This window comes from Falco naumanni, chromosome 7 (assembly GCF_017639655.2).
Source record: "Falco naumanni isolate bFalNau1 chromosome 7, bFalNau1.pat, whole genome shotgun sequence".
In the NCBI taxonomy this organism is placed as follows: Eukaryota; Metazoa; Chordata; class Aves; order Falconiformes; family Falconidae; genus Falco; species Falco naumanni.
The window spans coordinates 70,414,241-70,430,603 of NC_054060.1; the positions used below are offsets into that span (position 1 = coordinate 70,414,241).

Below are 16,363 nucleotides of genomic sequence, written 5' to 3' on the forward strand. Positions count from 1 at the left end.
AGGGAGGTGCTTTCCTATTAATTTCCTGTGCTCTGTGACTTATTTAGCAGGTGTTGCCATTTCTGAAAATAAGTGGTTTTTTTTTAAGACTCTAGAGTTTTGTGTGTTAGATTTTGAAAGGTTTTCTATGATTTTCTCTCCCCAGCTCTTTTCTGGATAATCTTCTGAAGGTTAAACTGCTAATTATTTCCCCCTCTTCTGTAGGTGCTGTGATTGGAGATGGACAGTCAGCTGTGGCCAGCAACATTGCCAACACCACCTACCGCCTCCAGTGGTGGGACTTCACCAAGTTTGATCTGCCTGAAATCAGCAATGGTAAGCTGGAAGGAACACCAGTGCTTTCTTTTAAGTCTATACCAACCAGAGCTATACCATAAGCTCTAGAATCTCCCAAAGGTAGCTGTATGTTGCAGGCCTTGGGTTACTTGTCATGTCGCAGTGGGAGCTGTAAAATGTTTAGCCTTTTGAGAAGGTTTACTAAAAGCATGCAGAGCTGTTTTTGCTCTGTCTAGCTTGTGTATTCTGGCTATCAGCAAATCCATGCATAAATGGAGGGCTTTTTGGTGAGCGTTCTCATGGGAATATACAATCTTCTTTAGGTACAGAGTTGTTCTGTCTCCTCATTCTTCTACCAACATGTTTCTAGAGGGATATTGTCTTCATACCTTTACATAAGAACCTGCTAATTAATTGGGTCTGAATTCTCCAAGTTATTCACATCATTGTGGATTAAAGTGCTGCAAAACATTTTGGGAGTCATGGGTCTGCTTACCACAGTGTTGCAAGCCAGGGGAAGTAGATACAGCTTCTAGCCATTTGCAAAAGCAGTGGTTTGTCCCGTATCTCGGGTGAAGGCTGATTCTGGGTCAAGAATATGAGCAATATTGCTGATTTTATTTATTTACTTGTTCTTTCCTTTGTGAAAAGTAGCCCATAGTTTTATATGCGTTCTATGGCATAAGGTAGCTGTCATGTTGGAAGAAACTTCCTTACGCAGGCACAAGCATATTTGATGCTTGTGGTCAGCTGATCAAGGAATGACTTTTTTGGGGGGCTAAACTAACTCGTCTAGAAAGGCTGGTTTTAACCCAGAATGGTATCCTGATACAGCTTGCTGCACAGTTGCAGAAATGTGTGTGGCAGCCTAGGATGAAGATAGGAGGTAGGTATTCATGAATACGTCTCTGTACGGTGATTTTTAGCTTGGGCCCTTTCAGTGCATATGTGAAATTCGTTGCTTGACTTCTCAGCAAAACCGGATTGCGTTCAGCTTTAAGGGACCGACTTTTTTAGGGAGAACAGGGATTCTGTTTTCAGAAAGACTTCTGCTTTCACAGGTAGCTATTAAAATGAATTAAGAAAAACCTCTTAGTCCTAGCCCTGTCTGTTCTGCAATCCTAGAAATAACATATCTGACAATAGAGGTCTCTGGGGGATACTGTCCTGTTGCTTAAAGAACCCACCAAAGGAGCACATGTTATGACACCATAGCAGCAGAGATGTGGGGAGCTGAAATTGTGCAATCACAGAATGGTTTGAGTTGGGTGGGAGCTTTAAAGATCATGTAGTCTGCTCCCCTGCCATGGGCAGGGGCATCTTTCAGTAGATGAGGTTGCCTAAAGTTCTGTCCACTCTGACCCTGAACACTTGAAATGATGGGACATCCCCAGCTTCTCTAGGCAGGCTGTATGGGGCCGTTTACCTCCCAGTCTCTGGGAAACAGGAGGAGCTTAGGGCAAAGTCACCAGTAGTCCATCCCATTACAAAAAGTTTTCGTACTGTGTCATTCCTACAGATAAAGTATCTGCTGTTTTTGTTTCATCTCCTTCCTTCACATTGTGCAGAATACTGTGGTGTGATGTTTATAGCCTGGTGGGAAGTAAAAGCCCTGCAGTAGCCCTGGACATTATAAAGGGGCAAGATGTGTTATATTTTGTCCTTGAGAACCATTCTGCCTCTTGGGAAAGAGCACACAGTCTCGTCTTTAAAGCAGAATACTGTGTTAAACTCGTGTGCCCAGTACTTTGATGTGTGTTAAGTGCCAAACTTTGTAGTACTAGTGTAAAGTTGTAGACTGAGGATCAGTGCTGAAGGCAAAGCTTTGCCATGTGGTAGCAATATTTTCTGTTGATTCAGCCAGACTCTGGAACAGAATAAAGATGAAGTCAGAGCGGGAAGCATCTTGCTGCTGGCTTAAATTCTTTGGGACTTCTCTGCAAGCTTGTAAATTATTTGAAGAGTGCCACAGCTGCTAATAGTGGTTTTATTTTTTGCTTCATCTGGCTGCTGAGGGAGGAGAAAAATTAAAAAAAAAAAAAAGGCATAAGATGTTTGTTTATAATTTATGGAATCCCATAGAAAATAAGAACCATCTGCTCCTCAAGACATCAATATTTCAATCTTCTCCTTCTCCCCTACCAGGACATTTCCATTCTGAAATGGCTTAAATAGCTTCCAATTAGCTGGAAATTGGGCTATGGTTTCTGTTGTCGTTGCGCCCTTCTCGCAGGCAGGGTTCCTAGTACAAGCCCATCCCCAACTCTTCTGACTCCCCACTTTGTACATAAATCAAGATGGCTTGTCCATCTGGGTTTATTACCATTTGGAAACATTCAGTTTTACTCCACTTCTTCCTTGTTACACGCTGAGCCCAACTCTGGCATTTCTAGATGGTTAGCTGTATCTCCCTCTGCCAAGGTCTAGGAAGGATGTATGAAGATGTAGCAGCTGTGCTCATCCTAAAACAGGTATTTGCCAAGCTTGTCTGGGCACAGAACAAAGGCAAGCTGCAAGTTTTCCAGGGTGCACAATTTGTAGAGATATTGTGAAGCTAAATGGGTGACAGCGGAGTGGTGGGTTGGAGGAGTTTTTTTCTGACTCTTCATGATCTCAGAAATAAACTGTTTTCCCAGTAAGGCATGTGATCTCAATAGCTCCTTTTCTTTCCATCGTTTCCTATAAATTAGAGGTGGTCATGTGAGAGAGTCTGTTTACAGAGGGGGCTGTTGCACTGCCTGGGATTGACTTGAGCCACCAGTGGTTTGGGAGTTCAGGCACATGGAATGATGCAGCCGAAGTTCGGGACTGCCTGCCAGCTCCACACTCCATCAAAGAAATGACTCCGCCGCCAACCTCCGTGTCTGAGCAGCTCTTCTTCCTGTTACAATTAAACAAAGAAAAGAGTTCGGAAGTAGGATGTTTTCCACTGAAGCGGACACATCTGAGCAAGTGACAGCAGCATGATTAGCGCAGTCCTGTGATCTCAGCAGCTGGATCCCAGCACCCTTCGGAGCCCTGGGCTCAGGGCTCAGCTCCCTGGCAGTGACCTCACTAATGCTCAGTCCAGCAAGAGCACAAAAGAGCACTCCGGCAATCCTGGGGAAATGGCTTTGCAGGGAACTGGGGGATTTCGGTCTCCTCCCTGTCTTTCTCAATTAGTTGCAAAATGGAAGAAGATGGCTTCAGATTTCTCCTCTCCTTTTGCCAGTTTTGCTTGTAATAACTGAAATGAAAATGACCCATTCTTAAACTGTAATTGTCAGTCATATCAGCATTGGGGTGGAGAATTTATTTGGCAGCAGAGACAATGCTATCTCTGGCATTTATTTAATATTCTTCTAGTAAGTGTTGCATATCCTTAAAATTTCCTGCAGCTAATGGGCAAGTATTGAATCAGCGAACAGTGTAGGAGATAGCCTTTCCAGAGGTAAAATATTTGGAGGTTTTATCTCTTGTTTATATCCTTTGAATACAGTTTCTGTCATGCTGCTCACTGCTCATTATTTCATTTTCTAGCCATTTTGGCTGTACTGGTCTAGTTCTTCCATATTTAGTCACACATCAGGAATTTGTCCGGTTCTAACCCTGGCTGGGACTTGAGGAAGGTGGTTTAATCAATACTTACTGATCCACAGTGGGATGCAAAAGGACTTAAAAGAAGAAAAGGGGGGTGGGGTGGGAAGGAAAGTGCACTAAATAACATAAATAGGAGTAGCTTTTAAGAAAGTGTCATCCTTAAGGATGGCTAGGAGCGGATGGTGCAGCCAGCACTGTTTTCCTTTGGCAAACAGTGCTGTTGCTGCTGGCATTCCAGGCCTTCCCCAGTTTCAAGCGTAATTATGCTGTAGGTGTAAGCACTCCAAGTTGGCACAACAGCTTGATTAATTTGTTCTCTGATGTTTCTTTTGATCTGTTCTGTCAGCTCAGTGGCTGCATTAACAACAGAAGAAAACAAGAGATGAAAGGGCAGCCTTGTTGTAAATGGCTTTCCAAAAATAGCAATTTTTTGTCCCTGAAATCTTCTGTATTGGCTTCATTTTCATAGATCAGGCCTGGGGTGCAAAGAAATCAAATAGCCTGTGGCCCTGTCAAATGCATGTGTATCTTCATCCTCCCCACGCCTTGGGAATCTCTTCAATGCTATTCTTTAAAATGAAACCTTGCTGAGAACTCCACCTCTCGCATTTCAACTTTTTCTGCTGGTTCTAGGTGTAAGTGCTGAGTCTCTCATCCTTTGTAAATGAGGGAAGAGCAAAGAACCATAATGCCAGCGTGAATCAGATACTGAAAGACTGAAAGAAAGGGCGCTCTTTCTTGTTCAGTGCAACTTGCATCTGTGGTGTTTTATGTTCCAGGCACACATCAAGGGGGAAAGATAGTTCGCTTCTGGCAGAGGAGCTCACAATCTGTTTTGCTAAGAGGCATTCACCATATGCAACAAACTTTAAAAAGAACAAGACACGCAGTCATGTTGGCCATCATTGTGGACTCGTTCACCAAAAACCTCTGTGCTGCGCTGAAGGAGGGGCAGGTGGCAGGGGGGGGGAGTGTTGATAGAAAATGAGTGAACGTGTGCTATATGATTCTCAGTGACTGGTGGTCCAAACCCAACATTTTTTTAAAAAGACATATAGTAAATGCTAGATGAGGAAGAGGATTAGAGATCTGGAAAAGAAAAAAATAGCCACGGAACTGCGAGGATATGTACAAGGCTTGGCAACGTCCCTGAAACTAAGTGGTACAAAAGAAATACAAGCATTTACCTTCCAAAAATCAAGATAGGAGTTTCTTATGAACATCCAAGGTTGCATTGGATTAAAAACCCCCAAACTTTAAAAGCTGAGAAGAGGCATGGATGCTGTAGACTGTGATTTTTCAATAGCTGTAGGAACAAAGATGTAACATCACCTGTGCCCAGAGAAATCAGTACCTGTCCCCTCTAGAAGTTCTTGCACTTCTTTGAAAAGCACTAGGGGTTCATCAGTACAGAAGGGTCCCTGGGCTAAATGGCACTCGTACCTTTGGACTGATGAAGCAAGTATACAGTCTTGCTGCTTCCAACATTGGGCATCAGGTGACAGTAGTTAACGCTGTAGGGAAACTGAGGCTGACTCCCGTAAACTGCATCCTGAGCCCAGAAGTGCAGGACAAAAACTTCGACATCTAGCAGAACAGGAATGAGAAAGGACAGTTCTTAGACCCCCAAAGAAAAGGACTGGACTATATATTTCTCTTCTGATAATCAAAGTTTTTTTGCACGGGTAGTGGCGGTGTGTTTCATAGTTGTATTTTGGCAAATGCTTTCCCTGTGTAGTGTGTAGCCTTGCTCTGTTGCTGGCCTTCTCACTTGGCTCTGTCTCAGGTTTGGCTGGGAGAGTCCCAGTATTCACCTGTCCAGCCATCTTCCGAGCTCTCTGCTGGACTTGTTACCGTTTAGGGTTTAGTCTGTCTTGAACAGGGCTGACCAAAAGTGTGCCCAGTATCCTGCATGTGGTCTCAGCACAAGGCTGTATATTAGCAGAGATTCCTGTTGTAAGCAGGCTCCCCAGCCGTTCAGCATTGCGCTGTTACGCTGGGAGGATGGCTCGCTCTTTGCTGCGATCGCCAAAGTCAATTCTCTCTTGTTGCCAACTGAGCAGCTCCTAGGTAAAGCAGAAATTTTCTAAAGGTTAATACACTCTAGCATTCTTTCATTTCACTTCTGTTATGGCTCTGTGTACTTCTGATTATGCTCTGTTAATGAAATTACCCAACTTTATCAAAAGAATTCATCAACCACTCCACTCTGTGCCAAGCTAATAAAGCTAATAAATAGGACTGGTTTTGAAATGAGTCACTGAAGAACTCTGCAGGAATTCTCCCCATCTGACAGAGATGACAATAGTACAACCTGTTGTCATGTATCCTTTAGGTAGTTTACAGCAAAGAAAATAAAGGGGGGTGGGGGCAAATTTTTAATTCTACCTTTTTTTTTTTTAAGTTAGGTACTATAGTCTTTAATCTTTATTCTGTTGTTTTCCTGTTTAGCTGGCTTTGGACTAAGCACTCGGGAATTTTGTTATCTTTTGGACCGTCTGTTCTTTGAAGGGCCATGTGTCTTTTAGATTCTGTTATTACAGTGCTGACAGTGACTACCGTTATTTACCTTTTCCTGTTCAGCACCTTTCTGTTTATACTAGGCTGAAAATTACTGTTTTTAGCAGCTTTGACACTGAAAAAAATGATTGAATAAATTTAGAGTACAGGTGTAGGAGGTTTGGTACAGAATGTAATTACGCAGTCCAGTTTTTATCCTCATCATCTTTTTCATCCGAGTTTCTTAAGTGGAACAGTAGCAGTTGATACTCAACCATGCAGGAAAGCAGTTCCCAGGAAAAATATCTTTGAGGCCAGAAGAACTAAAGGGGAGGTTCAGCGTTGCCGGAAGAAGGAGCAGTCCTGTCTTTTTGCCTGTCATGACTTCTCTGCTGCTGCAAGTGTCTCTGTGGCCATGTGGTGTGCCACCCTGGCTGGGAAACTGTGCGGCTAAAAAGTGACCTAGACAACAGTCAGTAATTTCTCAGCCATATCAGTTTCCAGATGTAGCTTTCTTTTCACAGAAGTGTTGGAAACAAAGGGCAGGGATTGTTTCTTCTGGCAGCAGCGCCAGTTTGTTAAAGCATTGAGTTCCAGCCTTAATTTGATTTGGAAGTTCAGACCTTCAGAAGTATGCACAAAGCATTCTGGCACTGTTCTTTTGTTGAGCTAATAGGGAATCTAGCCCCAAAAGTGCTTCATAAGCTCAACTGCAACTTTAGCTGAACAAATCAAAGCCCCTTCTAGGCTGGGCACGGTCTGACAGTTTAGAAGAGAGTTTCTGGACTGTAGAAGTTGACACAGTGCTCCATATGATGCTATAGCTTGAAGCATGTGAGATGGGGTGTTCGGTCTTCTACATGCAAAGTTTCTGTTTTGAAAATGTGGCCTTTGTGTCTATTTTTTTTTATTTCTATCCCCTTGAGTTTGAAAATACTAGAATTTGAAATTTCCCCATCCCCAGAATACTGTATGCAGTTTCAGCTCCAAACCTCCTGGAATAATTGCAGCGGTTTTAATGAAAAAAACTGGAGCACCTTAAGGCTAGGCTGAGGGAGCAAACGTAACTCCAGCCTTGTCTTACTAAGCCACCACTGAACTGTTGGTGAGGACGATGCTAAAAGGCCCCAGAGCCTGATTGTTCTAGGAATGGCACAAGTGCGTAGTAAGATACAGGAGCTTGTAGTCTGCCTGTGCAGGGTACAGAGGGGAAAGGATTTGTACGAGGTCACCCAGCAACTCGCCAGCAGAGACTAAAGTAAAATTTCTGTGTGTGAATTGCGGCTCACTACCCCGTCTGCTGAACAGTTACTTCACTGATTGTGCGAGTGTCTCACATACTGGAGTAATTAAATGGAGGACTGGCTGGAGACGTCTCTGCCCTTTCTCACTTGCTTTATCCAAGATTGTTGTAAAAATCAGCTGTCAGAAATGAATGTATCTCCAGGGAGGAATTTTTCTCTTGTCTCCTGTTTATTGGAGATAAGAGGAGCTGGAACTAGGGGCTCCACAACAGAAGGGGAAATGAATTCAGGTGTGCTGTTTCTGATGCTGCCACTGCTAGAGTTTGACAGAGTCATGATTTGAGACTCGTTTAAACTGTGCTGTCCTTTGCAAAGGGTGATGTTATGCTCAGCAAAGGAGGGGTTTGATAAAGTGCAATTGCCACTATTTCTTGGCTGAAGGCTCCAGGACACGAGTAGATTTCGTTTCCTGGGCTCATTGTGGTGTCTTATCTCGATTTTGAAGCAAATTTTACATTAATCAGTGTATAAACGTTTCATAAACTTCTGGAGGAAGCTAAATGTCTTGAGTGCCTTTTGCATGTACTGTCCAGTCTCCAACATGAGGTTTAAATCTTACTTTATTCACTGTTGAAGCTGAGTGTTCTAATTGCTGTTCCTTTCTTTCTTCTTTGCAGCCTCTGTGAACGTGCTTGTTCAAAACTGCAAGATTTACAATGATGCTAGCTGCGACATCTCTGCCGATGGGCAGCTGCTGGCAGCCTTCATTCCCAGCAGTCAGAGAGGCTTCCCCGACGAGGGAATACTGGCTGTGTATTCTCTGGCACCCCACAACCTGGGCGAGATGCTTTACACAAAGCGATTTGGTAAGCGTAGAGCTAGAAGTCCGGGTGGGTGGGGGTGTGAGAAGTTACCTCAGAACTCAACCTTCAGCGAGAAACGCAATGGTCTGAACAGCAGCAGCAACATTGTGTGGCCTTCCAGCCCGTCACAGTTACGGTACTGCTGGGGAGGACCTTGTGGTGTGGTCTGGACACGTGAGGTGCTGGTATGGGGAACTGCTAAAGGATAGATTTTTTTGTTGTTGTTGTTCCTTGAAGAATATTCTATTAGTGGGAAGATGCTTGCGGCAAGGAAGTGTGTACTTGTGCCTGTCTCCTTATTCTTCTCTACAAGAATAAGCTTAGAATGCAATACGCTATGGGAATGCTGGAAGGGAACGAAGAAGCTGTGAGGATGTAGCGTGGGGAGGGATGTCAACCTGTGAGAGAAATAACCCCTCTTCTCTTCGCAGGCCCTAATGCCATTTCGGTGAGCCTGTCTCCAATGGGCAGGTATGTCATGGTGGGACTGGCTTCCCGGCGTATCCTGCTGCACCCCTCCACAGAGCACATGGTTGCTCAAGTCTTCAGGCTGCAACAGCCCCACGGTGGAGAAACCTCTATGAGGGTGAGCATACGTGTAGTCCGTTTCTGTGTGTTTGCATCAGTGATTTTTGTCTTGCTTTGGCACTAGGCTAGTGGTTAGTTGCTGGGTTATAAGGGCACAGAAGCAGCATGCTCCAGGCCCAGCAAATAATAAACGTGTCATGGAATTTATTACAGAGGTATGCAAACATGGCAGGAGAATGTAAATATAACAGAATTGTGAAACTTTGCTCTGGTTTCAAATATGATGACAAACAAATACATTCCATGTCATAGAACACATTCCTAAATGTGGGTACCACTCAGAGTACCTAATAGGCCTTTTGTACTACTTGGGGTAAAACACATCGTGCTTGTGGTACTGCAGTTGGTTTTGCTGAGGGAGTTTTTCAGCTGAGGCTTGAGGATCCTTTCCTAACATTCCTAAAAGCAGCTGATCCCTAGGAGAGCAGGCACCAGCAGTTTCAGGAAGGGTCAGAGCCAAGCTGTTGTTGGCTATTTATTCCTGAGCTTTCCATGTACATGTAGGTATATTTTGGCAATGGAATTATCTTTCTGTACTTCTGCTTTGTGGGAGGGCTGAATCATGACCCATTCTCTTGTTCAGTACCTGAGGGAAAACCTTCATCTTTTTGCAAACTGACAGACAGAATTAAGAGAACATGTGTGTGTTGCTTTGTTCGTCAGCGGAGCACAGCAGCTGTTCAGTGATAGTTCAGGATGGGAAAAGCCATGTCTAACTGATAACGCACAGAGCTGAGGAGGCAGAGCAAGGTAATTTCTAATGCTGAAATTTGGGTGGATTCAAGTTTTAGGCCATGTATTCAAGTGACTTGTTGCAGGAGAGGAGAAATAGCTGTTCAAACCTTTTCACTTTGGGGGATAACTTGATCATAGTGGAATAAGCTTTTTTCCCCTCTAGTTCTTTTTTTTTTTTTCCCTTCTCTCCTGTCTTTATAAATTCTTTTTTAAAAGGCTCCTCTTAATACTTTTGGCAGAGCTTGCCCAATGTACAGGGGTTGCAGTGAGCCATTTGTCTAGTGGCCTGGCACTGGGGAGAGACTTGTCTTTGGGAGAAATTGCTTGATTCATCTTCAGACTCCGTAGTTGCTCTCCAGACTGCTCATGATTCAGAGAGGGTCATCATAGCTGTGTCATTACATGAGCTGGTTTATCAGCCGATACCAAACTCTTCTTTATTGTCATCATCTGTTCATGTCATAAGGCAAGGGAAGATCAATGATGAGGATATTTTTTGGTGTGCCAGTCAGCACTTTTTCAGCCCTCGTTCTGAGCTACCATTCTGGTACGAGCCTCTTACCTTAAGAGACAGAAATTTAAATGCATTTATGAAAAAAGCACAGTCTGGTTAGCAGGTACGGTTGGTGAAAGCTGTCTGGATATGGTAAGATCACTAATTACATGGATTCAGTATCCTGTTAGATCCTTTTAAAAGTGTGGCTTGCCCTAGTACTGTTTCTTTTTTCAGTTATTTTAAGATCCTAGTGAAATACATAGCTTTTCCTGCCAGATACGGGAGTATCCCTTCCCACAGTCTTTTTACCATATCATAATAAGTTAAGATAGAGAAGTCCTATTAGCCAAAACCGTGTTTCTTCCTCTCATCCATCATTTACATTTGCTCTAAACTCCAGTTGCTATGGCTTCTAGCCCTTCCTTTTGGAGACTTTTTTTTTTTTTTGTAGCCAGCTAAATCGGTAAGCTTCTGTCTAAATCTCCCATTTATAGTTCTTCATCTCCATTTCAGACATATCTTCTTTCCTTGTGGTGTGTTATACTCTTCAAATGCTTGTACCCTTGCTCTTAGTCACCATTTAGTGAAGTAATGCTTTGTATTCCCTTAATCTTTCCTTGTAATTCAATCTTCCAGCTTTGGGTTTTTTTCTCTTTTGAATTCTCTCCAAAATACCCTTCTTCTCCCCACCCCACCCCCCTCATTCTGGGATATGTTTAAATTTATGTAATGTGATAAGCATAGTCTTACCAGAAGCCCAGAGAGGGTATTTTTTTTCTGCTTTTTTTGAACTACAGGGCTTTATTTACGCAGTTGAAAACTGTTGCGTGTTTTTTTTTCCTGTTATGATGCATTGAAAATTTTGTACAGTTTTTTCCACTGTTGCTTTTCAGACTTGCTCCACATCACTGCACTCCCGTCTCTCATCTGCTGTAGTTCTGGATTATCTTTCTCCAGATGGATTGCATGTATTCTAAAGGTTGCTTTTTTCATCTTTCTTGCACATGTATTTTTAGCTTCCAAAAAGCTTTCCCCCACATTTTAAAATCTATCCAGTCTAGCAGGATTTGCTAACTAATTTGCTGTTTTCCCCTTTCCCACGTCATGTTTAAAGATTTCAAAAATGTCTCATTTCTGACTGCTTTGGACTTCCAGCTTTCTGCATAATGACAGGGTCACAACTAGACCCGTTTGAATTAATTTGGTTAAAGAGCCTTCTTGTGGGATGATGTCGAGTATTGTTTCAACATTCTGGTGTGTCGTTGGTCATCTTTGTGCAGTTTCTAGGGCCAAACATAAAACTGTTAATCTCATAAATACTATTCCTTCATCTAGTTGTAAAAATTAGTAGAACAACTACAGGTATTTCTTCTGTCGAGTTTTGCAGTAAGACCGCTCTGTAAGTGTCTAATACTTTTCAAGACATGCAAAACCAAAACAGAGCTTTAAGTAGGAAACTTGGTAATATTCTTAGCACACTGTCTTTACAATGGATGATGAATTCCTATTCAGTTGAGTAAAACCCTGTTTGCAGTTTGGCCAGCATGCGGTCGAAAAAGGTTTAGGAAACCTGGTGAAACTCTTTTCTTCAATGTGCAATTAGAGGGAATGAGAAAGCATCTTTGTTGCCTTTGTGCCAACAGCTTGTAATACAAAGCAATTGTTACTAAACTTCTTAATTAAAAATTAAGTCACAGCCATGTTCTGAAGCATTGCTTTGTGGATATTTTAATTTTACATCACTCGCAAAACTCTCAAGAGAGAAATTAAAGAGAAATGCTACATCAGCTTCTATGAAAATTCTTGTAAACTGTCTCACAATTGTTCGTTCCTTCACTGATGCCTTTCGATTTGCAATCCATGACCTGGGAGAGCAAGGCTTGCCAATGTGGCCTGTAGAGTCACCTGAAAGTGTGGCAACCTCTGAGGAGTGAAATACAGTGATTATCTCTGCTTCCAGTTAACCCCTCCTCCACATCCTTGACTAGTAGTCAGGGAACGAAGGTTTCGGTTCCTTAGAGAATTTCCTCCATTTCACTCTTGAAATAGAGGCTTTAAAGATGCAATTAATTAGTTTTGTTATGTGAAACTTAATACATTTAATTGCACCTAGAAATCCACTGGGTGCTGGTGTAATTTTCAGAGCTGGAGAGAAAAGTTCTCTCTGAGAACTCCAGCACTTCTGGATTGTGCTAAGGAGCATCTTGGTTACACAAGCGTGCATTGTCTATACGCATCTTACTCTTAGTATTTTGGAGAGATTGGGTAGAATTCTACAGGTCAGGGCTGACATGAGTTGACAAGAGTATTGTTCAGAAATGGAGTAAAAGTAGTGAACTGTCATCAGATCTGGTAGTCATGAGCTAGAGGTTCCTGCTCTTTCTTTTCACTCCCTTCAGATTGATCTGCTTAGCATTTCAGGTGGAAATCTGGCTTTGCGAAAGAGCAAGTTTGTTTTTCAGACTGAAGCTTAAGGAGCTCTCTAGTAGGGCTGACTTCTAACAAGTGGTATGCATAAGCTTCCTTTTTTAGTGTTTGTGGTTTGTTTTTTTTTGCAAACCTAGCTAACATTTCTGAAATTTATCTGTAGCTGGACAGTACAGGGAAGGAATTGCTTTTAGCAGATCTCTAGCTTGGGGTGGTACAGGTAGCAGTGGTACTAGGAATTGTCTGGAAATATTTGAGTTTCAGAGGTGGGAAGTTGGGAGAAAGGGCTCCAAATACTGAGTACAAATAAATTTTGCAGCCAATGTTGAAAGCATTGGTGGAGCTGGTCTCCACATAAAGAGGACCCATTTTCAAGCTGCTTGGGTGTTGGGTGATTTCTGACTTCCATGATTCCAAGTTTATACAGAGGTTAAAGAACTTGGAAGAAAGTGAAATTAGAAACTTGGTCAGACCTGAAGGTTCTTAGAAACATAAAGTAGTAAAGGATCATATTGCCCTGGATCTGTTGACTGTGGATATTAGTGAGAAAGGCAGCCAGAAGATAGTTTTATTTCTGGCATTCACAAATTCTGATGCCCTTGCAATGTTTAATGGTTTTCATTTTACCCAGAGGAAGCGAACTTTGAGATATCAGAAAAACACGATTACTGTAATCCAAATTAAAATAAAGCTTGGAAAGGAGCTTTTAAGCTGAGACAAAAAGTGAGAGGGGTGATAGAAAAATTTGATTGACACGAAGCTGAAGAGCAAATCTTGCAATTTCTGGGAATAAGGTGACTTAACCAAGCCCCTTCTCAAATACTGCATTGTGCTTTGAATCTGGGAGGAAACTAGACTGTGGAGATCCAGAATTAGCTCTTGACAAGGAAGGCTACTGGTATTTGGGAAACATTCTGAAGAAGTGGTTGGTCACTAGCCTGGATGGAACAGAGTATGTGTACATTTCCATTGTAAACAGATGGAGAATTCCAGATACTGCAGGAAGAAGGGCCTGAAGCAGAAAAGCATGTGGAGTTTTAGCACAGAGCCAAGCTTTTTTTCAGCATATTAACTCTTAATGAGGACAGCACACAGAGTAGGTGAGAAGATGCACTATTTTATTGAGTACTTTGCCTTCTAAGCTTTATGGAAGTGTCAGTAGAATATATCCAGTGTGGTCTGCAAAGGTCGCTGCCTCATTGACTCCCTGGATGAGCTGTGAGTGCTCCTGCAGCCATAAGTGAAGGGACTTTAAGCCTGAAAGCAAATGGCCGTGAACATTTGCTTCACTAAGGTGCAAATTACAGTTTGGTCAGAACTCTTGATAATGAGAAAAGAAAAATGATTAGGAGAATGTAGAATTAGGAGTAGGAATGGATTAGGAGATTGGAAATGTCTTACTGCGACACGTTACCCCCAGTAGAAGAGTTCATATGAACCAACATACTTCTGAAAACAGGAGTAGTTTGCAAGAAAGTGAGTACAACCTCTTGCTGTGTTACTGAAAAAGCATGCTTATTGGTGTGCCTCCTTTTTGAGAGAGGTTTTGACATCTTCAGGTCAACAGGGGCAGCTTCTGACAACTCGGAGTAGAACTGCAAATAATACATCCAATTACTGCCCAAAGAGATTTTTCACTTCTGGCAGAAGTTGAACAAGGTAGATGTTTCTTAGACTCCCAAAAATCCAAGCAGAGTCACAGACTGCCTGTACTTGTTGACACTAGTAAGAGGGCCTGGGGACAGAACCCTTGTCTGACTGACAGGGGAAATCCCTTCATTTAATACAAAGCGGAACATGATTCTCGTTGAGATCAGACGGTTTTGTGTGCTCTGTGCATTGGCAGGTTCTGGCAGGTATCTTTAGAAAAGCAGGGCATATCCAAAACACACTTTGGTGAGCACTGCTTACGTAGGGTGCTGTAAGAAAGAGCTGTATTCAACATCACTGGCAGATGCAGTGGTACCGTGGTGTTGCAGATGACATAAAGATTTGCACATTCAGGTATAGGTGCAGGAATGGTATGCTGTAAGGGCTGGTTCAGTTGCTGTCTTGACTGATTCACCCATGTCTACATGAAGGCTGCTAAGACTGAACTTGTAAGAAACTGTAAAAACTTGTTAGGATCCCATCATAAAACACTGTGTTAATGTCTCACGTAATGGTTAAACATGGGAGCAGTGTCAGTCTGAGCAAACTGGTGTGAAGAAAAGGCAAGTGACATCTATTTGTGATGATTTTATTTTGTGGGACATGAAGCTGAGCGCCAAGCCGCCTTGTTGAATTATGGGGTTCGGTATTAGGAGAGCCAAGCTCTTGCGGTTTGGGTGAGGTCTTGAGCCCATTTGCTCCACCATAGGTACCATTAGCTTTGGTGCAATTGGGCAGTGTTAACTAGATAGAAGAAATTATGGTAAAGATGGTTCCGTGTCTGAGATTATGTGCAGTCGTCTTGCCCAAGTCAGGTAGGGGGAAGGGAGCAAAAGGTGATTTGTTCCCAGATCTGCACTGAACTGGCCATGGGCTGAGAAGAGGTTTGCAGTTTCATGAAGACTTTTTTTGGTACCTCTTCCTACCATCTTTCTCAAATTAAATTGAAGCCAGCTCTTTCCTCCAGTATTTATTCCTTCCAGACATGTAGGCAGCTGGATGACAGCCTCTTTTCACCTAGATGAGGATGCATGTAGCTCTGTCATCAACATATTGTTGACATTTGATCTTGTATGCCATTATATTGAGGCTCAGCAGATGGGGAATAGCAGCTGTGCACGAATCCTTGTCATTAGATCTTTAACATATTATAGTTTTTGCTGTTACAGTCTCAGCATGCCATTAATAGGGAATTCACAGGTACTGCTCTTGATTTGCAGCCTGAGTTAAGGGCAAAAATGAAGAACCTTGTAATTCCTTTTGCAATAAAGTGACCATATTTTTCTTAGATTGTTTAATCATTGAGAGCTGTTAGTGATTTTTGCGAGAGAGAGCAATAGCTGGGGCACAGTTTGCACAGTTCAGTTCACTTGTGCATCTGCACCAAATATATACGTATCTATCTTCTGTCACGCTAACACCCCCTTTGGCATTCTTGTTTCTCTCCTGTCATCTTGTACCCACCACACGCGTGCAGAATTGAAAGAACAGTTGTTTTTGTTTAGCAATTTCTTGCTTACTCAGCCGTAGGTTTCAGATCTGGGTTTGGGCCAGTCCCCTAAAGGGCTTTTTGTGGAGGTATTACCCTGGGGTTTGCAGCCTTTGGGAGACGAGTAGTAAGGTAATGAGCCACTTCGCTGCAGGTGCGTTATTTTCCTGAGAGCTTTGTTACCTGAGGTGATCTGTTTCTTTGTAAGACATAGTTCTTGTTTTGAAGTTTCCCACTAGTTATTTTAAAGCTCTTTCTCATGTAGTAGCTGCATGGCAGGCTTGTCAAATAAAGTTCCAGCTGGTAGTGCCAAGAGCTAGCCTAGAGAAAGAAAGGGTTAGGTGTGCTGTAATGAGGCTTCTCCCGAACTGAAAGATCATCAATAAATTATGTGGGCAACTAGGGTCAGGAAGAACCAACAAAGTTTCAGCTTTGCAGAAGGTTTCTCAGTCAGTCCAACAGAAACTGTGGGTGCTGACCTGTTTTAGGAATTGGATCAAGTATCCTCAGATAAGTT

At 42.6% G+C, this 16,363-nt stretch overlaps 1 protein-coding gene across 7 annotated transcripts in view; it reads left to right on the forward strand.

Annotated features, from left to right (window-relative positions):
* AMBRA1 (autophagy and beclin 1 regulator 1) overlaps window positions 1-16,363 on the forward strand; it is a 135,555-nt gene that overhangs the window by 82,656 nt on the left and 36,536 nt on the right. For all 7 annotated transcript variants that reach the window (XM_040600285.1, XM_040600282.1, XM_040600287.1 and 4 more), the window contains 3 exons: window positions 205-315; window positions 8,276-8,464; window positions 8,893-9,047. In XM_040600285.1, coding sequence (XP_040456219.1) covers window positions 205-315; window positions 8,276-8,464; window positions 8,893-9,047 — 455 coding nt within the window. The remainder of the gene's footprint in view (window positions 1-204; window positions 316-8,275; window positions 8,465-8,892; window positions 9,048-16,363) is intronic.